Source organism: Colobus angolensis, unplaced genomic scaffold (genome assembly GCF_000951035.1).
Source record: "Colobus angolensis palliatus isolate OR3802 unplaced genomic scaffold, Cang.pa_1.0 Scaffold43, whole genome shotgun sequence".
NCBI lineage: Eukaryota > Metazoa > Chordata > Mammalia > Primates > Cercopithecidae > Colobus > Colobus angolensis.
In genome coordinates, this window is record NW_012117710.1 from 139,535 (window position 1) to 145,765 (window position 6,231).

A 6,231-nucleotide genomic window follows, 5' to 3' on the forward strand; every position below is an offset into this window, starting at 1 on the left:
TTCTCCTGCCTCAGCCTCCCGAGTAGGTGGTACTACAGGTGCCCCGCCACCTCGCCCGGCTAATGTTTTGTATTTTTAGTAGAGATGGGGTTTCACCGTCTTGGCCAGGCTGGTCTTGAACTCCTGACCTCGTGATCCACCCGCCTCAGTCTTCTCAAAGTGCTGGGATGACAGGCGCCGGCCACCACACCTGGCCTAAGATCCACTGTTTTTCAGGACATTCCGCTGGGCTGTCAGGGCTGGTGCCCTCAGCGGATCAGGCTTTGACTTGAGCGTGATGTATCCAGGTGTTGATTCCGGTATCTTTCACTGCTGAGAGGGTTCAAGAGGAACAGGGTTAGGGCCCTTCCCAGCTTGGCTTAGCGAAGGAGACAGATGACGGTTTTCACTAACACCAAATTTCCTGGGTGAGATAAAGGTGGTTTTATCTCCTGGGATTGGAGCTCTGGTACTTCTGTTAATTTTTGTTGGAAGTGAGCTAGAGAGGTTACATGCTTACCCAGTTGAGAGGTTTTTCTGTCTGAAAACAAATCTCTGAGCACATTGATATGTTTTATCCTCTCCCAAGTGAAAAGCTTTGGTGAAGGATTTTACGAACCTCTGGCCGGGTGCTGGGGCTCACGCCTGTCATCCTAGCACTTTGGGAGGCCGAGGCGGGCGGATCACGAGGTCAGCAGATGGAGCCCATCCTGGCCAACATGATGAAACCTCGTCTCTACTAAAAACAACAACAACAACAACAACAAAAGATTAGTGGGGCATGGTGGCGGCGCATGTAGTCCCAACTACTCGGGAGGCTGAGGTGGGAGAATGGCTTAAACCCGGGAGGTGGAGGTTGCAGTGAGCCGAGATCGCGCCACTGCACTCCAGCCTGGACGACAGAGTGAGACTCCATCTCAAAAAACAAAAACAAAAACAAAAACCTTCATTGGCTGGAGGCTGGCAAATAGAGTTTGCCATCCTGACTGTAGCCCAACAGCGGAAAAGCATACCCTTGAGAAGGGGCCTTCTCTATTTCTGTAGTAGAATACTGAGGTTTAGTTTCTCTCATGGAGTCCTCCTGGATTCAAAGGGCTGGAAGTGTGTTAGTGCCTTGAGGCTTCCTTGCCTTTGATTTAGCTGCCTGATCAGCTAATCCCTTTCATTTGGGCTGCTGTCTCTCCTGGAAGAAAAACTGAGAATAATGGTCTGCTAATTTCCTGGTGAGGTTATCTATCTATCTGTCTGTCTATCTATCTATCTATCTATCTATCTATCTATCTATCTATCTATCTGTTACCTACCTATCTCTATCATCTATCTATCTATATCTATCTATCTATCTATCTATCTATCTATCTATCTATCTATCTATCTATGTGTTATCTACCTATCTCTATCATCTATCTATCTATCTGTTATCTACCTATCTCTATCATCTATCTATCTATCTATCTATCTATCTATCTATCTATCTATCTATCTATCATCTCTATATATCTATGTGTCTCTTTATATATAATCTATCTCTTTATCATCTCTATCTCTCTGTATCTATCTGTCTATATTTATCTATCTCTGTATATCTATCTATCTGTCTATATTTTTGAGACAGAGTTTCACTCTTCTTGCCCAGGCTGCAGTGCAGTGGTGCATTCTCGGCTCACTGCAACCTCTGTCTCCCGGGTTCAAGTGATTCTCCTGCCTCAGCCTCCTGAGTAGCTGGGATGACAGGCGTCCGCCACCAGACCCAGGTAACTTTTGTATTTTTACTAGACATGGAGTTTCATCCCATTGGTCAGGCTGGTCTTGAACTCCTGACCTCAGGTGATCCTCCCGCCTTGGCCTCCCAAAGTGCTGGGATGACAGGCATGAGCCATCGCACCCTGCCTTCCTGGTGATATTTTATAGGAGATCCATTCGTGGTAAGAAGATGCTTTTCCTTCTGAATGGTAGCATGAGCATGAATAATCAGGAAAGTGTCCTAGGAATCCGCGTACATGTTAGCTACATTTCCCTGGCATAATTTAAGTGCTTTTATAAGAGCTATCAGCTAATTGAGCTCTTGTATGTCTGGAGAGTGACTTGGCTTATCTTGCTTTACTGGCTGTTTGCTGGCAAAGAGCTGCCCCTAGAGGGCAGTCGTCCTGGCACATTGTGTGCAGTGGAAACAGTTATTTCCTAGGCTTAACTTGGAGGCTTTTCATGACAGTAGAGCTGTCATGACAGTGGTTTGGAAACATATGTAAATAGGTCCTCCTAACTACAACTAAGATTGAGAAAAATATTGGATTAGAGTTTTTCCTGAGATGCCCCTTATAGGAAGTGAGGAGGCCTGGACGAGGGAGGAGAAAGGAGAGAGGACAGCTCTACTGTTTAGAAGGTGGTCTGCTTTCCTTTCTTCCATTTCCGGAATCGCCCGCGGCCGTGTGCTTTGATGGCATTTTGAGCCACTGGAGCAGGGGGTTTGCATCCACTGACCTCCAACTCGGAGCGGTTCTGTCTCCACTGCTTTTTGCCACAGGCTGGACGGGAGCGAGGTGACTCTGTCTTGCTGCCCGGCCATTCCTTTTTAAAATGTGCTGGCCTGCCACACTTTTAGCAACTACCGGATGCACCTGGGGAGATCCTGGAGTTTGCAAGCCTGCCAAGCTGCTACTAGAGGCTTTGTCTTCTCCTGAGGTTTCTCTTTTTGGGCCTCCTCCTGGTGCCTATTATTATTATTGTCATTTTTTTTTTTGAGATAGAGTCTTGCTCTGTCAGTAGGCTGGAGGGTAGTGGCATGATCTCGGCTCACTACCACCTCCACGTCCCGGGTTTAAGCGATTCTCCTGCCTCTGCCTCCTGAATAGCTGGGATGAGAGGCGTGTGCCACCACGCCTGGCTAATTTTTGTATTTTTACTAGAGGTGGGGTTTCACCATGTCGTTGAGGCTGGTCTCGAACTCGTGACCTCGTGATCCGCCCGCTTCGGCCTCCCAAAGTGCTGCCCGACCATGAAGAGGATTTCTGTTCCCACTAGGGGGCGCTGTTGCCTTAGAAATACCATGCACCGGCCGGGCGCCGTGGCTCACGTCTGTCATCCCAGCACTTTGGGAGGCCGAGGCGGGCGAATCACCTGAGGTCGGGAGTTCAAGACCAGCCTGACCAACATGGAGAAACCCCGTCTCTACTAAAAATACAAAAATTAGCCAGGCGCGGTGACAGGTGCCTGTCATCGCAGCTGCTTGAGAGTCTGAGGCAGGAGAATCGCTTGAACCCAGGAGGCGGACGTTGCAGTGAGCTGAGATCACACCACTGCACTCCAGCCTGGGCAAAAAGAGCGAAACTCCGTCTCAAAAAAAAAAAAAAAAAAGGAAATACCATGCATCTGCTAGAGAATTCTATCAAGTAACTTTATTTAGGGGGAAAGGAGGGAACCCTATTCCTGGAAGACTGAGCTGTATCCCTGGGAGAACTCTATTCCTGGAAGACTACAACAGCGTTTTCCTGAGCTGTATCCCTGGTCGACAGCATTTCCTGATGTGGCCTAACAGGATTACTTCCCTAGGCTGTAAAAATTCCCGTGCATTCGACAGAGAGTGAGAGACCGCGGATAGAGAAGGAAGGAAAGAAGGAAAGCTTTGCGGTAGGATAGCTGGAAGACAACCCTGAGATTAAAGGACAGATCTGAGGGTGAGATTCGTCCCATCCTCACCGCTCTGATGAATGAATTCCCGGCCAATGCACCAAAATGCTATGGCTCCGGTGACTGGAGGGACACCGGGGTCCTTGTTCTCGCGCCATTTTAGATAAAACGGCATGGACACACGTGGAGTGGTTTTAAGGAGCGGAGAGTTTATTAGGCCACAAAGAAGGAAGGGAGAAGGCTAGGCGCGGTGGCTCACGCCTGTCATCCCAGCACTTTGGGAGGCCGAGGCAGGTGGATCACGAGGTGCCTCAGCCTCCCAAGTAGCTGGGATGACAGGTGCCCGCCACTACGCCTGGCTAATTTTTGTATTTTTAGTAGAGAGGGGGTTTCACCATGTTGACTAGGATGGTCTTGAACTCCTGAGCTCGTGATCCGCCTGCCTCGGCCTCCCAGAGTGCTCGGATGACAGGCGTGAGCCACCGCGCCCGGCCCGTCTCTCCCCTTTCTCAGGAAGTCTGATCTCCACCACACACTCTCCACCACCCCAGCCCCTCCCAGGGAAAGCCATGACCCCTGTGTCAGCAGCACAAGTTTAACCATAAAAAACCTCTTTTTCCTATTCTCCTTCAGGTTGCCCAGGGTTCACCTCCGATGGGCGGGCAGGTGAGCACTTCCAGCAGCTTCTCCAACCTGCGCTGCAGAAATGCCAACGAGGACTGGATGTCGACACTGTCTCCCCGGCTCTGGGATGTGCCCCTCCACCACCTCTCCATCCCAGGTGAGGGCAGGGTGGGGTGGGGCGGTGGCTGTTGCCTCTGCGTTCCCCAGTGGAGATGCTGACTGTAGGAGCAATCCTGGGTGTAGGGAAATCCCACAGATCACACCGACGTGGACACACACATATGTACATAGGCATGGATATGCGCAAACATGGATACACACAGGCATGCACACATGTACACACATATGCACAGGCATATATGCACACACGTGCACATTTGCACACATACATATGCACACATACACATTTTCACACATAACACACACACATATGCACACATACACACACACACGTGCATACTGTGTTGGTCTGTTCTCACCCTGCGAATAAAGACATGTCTGAGACTGGGTAATTTATAAAAGAAAGAGGTTTAATGGACTCACTGTTCCACCTGGCTGGGGAGGCCTCACAGTCATGGCAGAAGGTAGATGAGGAGCAAAGTCACATGTTACATGGTGGCAGACAAGAGAGCGTGTGCTGGGGAGCTCCCCTTTCTGAAGCTGGGGAGCTCCCTTTTCTGAAACCATCAGATCTCAGGAGACTTACTGTCACCAGAACAGCATGAGAAAAACCCTCCTCAAGATTCAGTGACGTCCCACCAGGTCCCTCCCATGACACCTAGGAATTGTGGGAGCTACAATTGAAGATGAGATTTGGGTGTGGACACCACCAAACCGTATCACATACACAGATGCACATGGACACATAGGCAGACATGCATGCACACACACACATGCACACACACATGCACGCAGAGACATGCATGCACACGCACATATACACACGCACATGGAAACATACACATGCATGTACACACAAATACACATGCACTCAGGCACGTACACTTACATTCATGCACATGCATGCACACATGCACACACATACACATATGCATGCATGCACACATACACATGCACACACATGCATGCGCATACACACATGCATGCACACATGTACATGCCCACACACATGCACTCAGGCACGTACACTTACATTCATGCACACACATGCACGCACACACATGCACACATGCATGCATACACACACATACGTGCATAAACACATGCACATACCCACACACATACACATGGAAACATACACATGCCTGCACACACAAATACAGATATACACACATGCACTCAGGCACGTACACTTACATTCATGCACACGCATGCACACATACATGCACACACACCCACACATGCACATGGAAACACAGATGCATGCACACACACATAAATGCACACATGCATACGCCTATAAACACATGCACACATGTATGCACACATGCATATGCCCACACACGTACATGGAAACACACAGATGCATGCACACACATACACACATGCACACACGTGCATACACCTATAAACACACACATATGCATGCACACATGCACATGGAAGCACACATACATACACATGGAGGCCCATGCAGGCACATGTATACATGCACATAGGCACACACATAGGCACACATGTATACATGGACAGAGGCTCACACATACTCATGCACACATGTATACATGGATGTAGGGTCACATAAACACATATGGATGTAGATGTGTAGATGTGGATGTAGATGTGTAGATGTGTCCACACATACTTATGCACATCTATGAATGCACACATGCACAGATGCACCTACACTTGCACAGACGTGTATATCCATATGTAACTCTGCACATATGCACACACAGGTATCCATACACATACATTCATATACATCCATAAACGTACATACATGCACATAGACACATATGCATGCACGTATGTATAGACGCTTGCCCCTGTGCACACACACAGGTATATGTGCATGTACATGTATATACCTACACATGG

At 48.7% G+C, this 6,231-nt stretch overlaps 1 protein-coding gene across 1 annotated transcript in view; it reads left to right on the forward strand.

Moving 5' to 3' along the window:
- PLCXD1 (phosphatidylinositol-specific phospholipase C, X domain containing 1) overlaps nucleotides 1-6,231 on the forward strand; it is a 32,077-nt gene that overhangs the window by 12,322 nt on the left and 13,524 nt on the right. Inside the window, exon 2 of the mRNA XM_011956988.1 lies at nucleotides 4,240-4,387. Coding sequence (XP_011812378.1) covers nucleotides 4,261-4,387 — 127 coding nt within the window. The 5' untranslated portion in view covers nucleotides 4,240-4,260. The remainder of the gene's footprint in view (nucleotides 1-4,239; nucleotides 4,388-6,231) is intronic.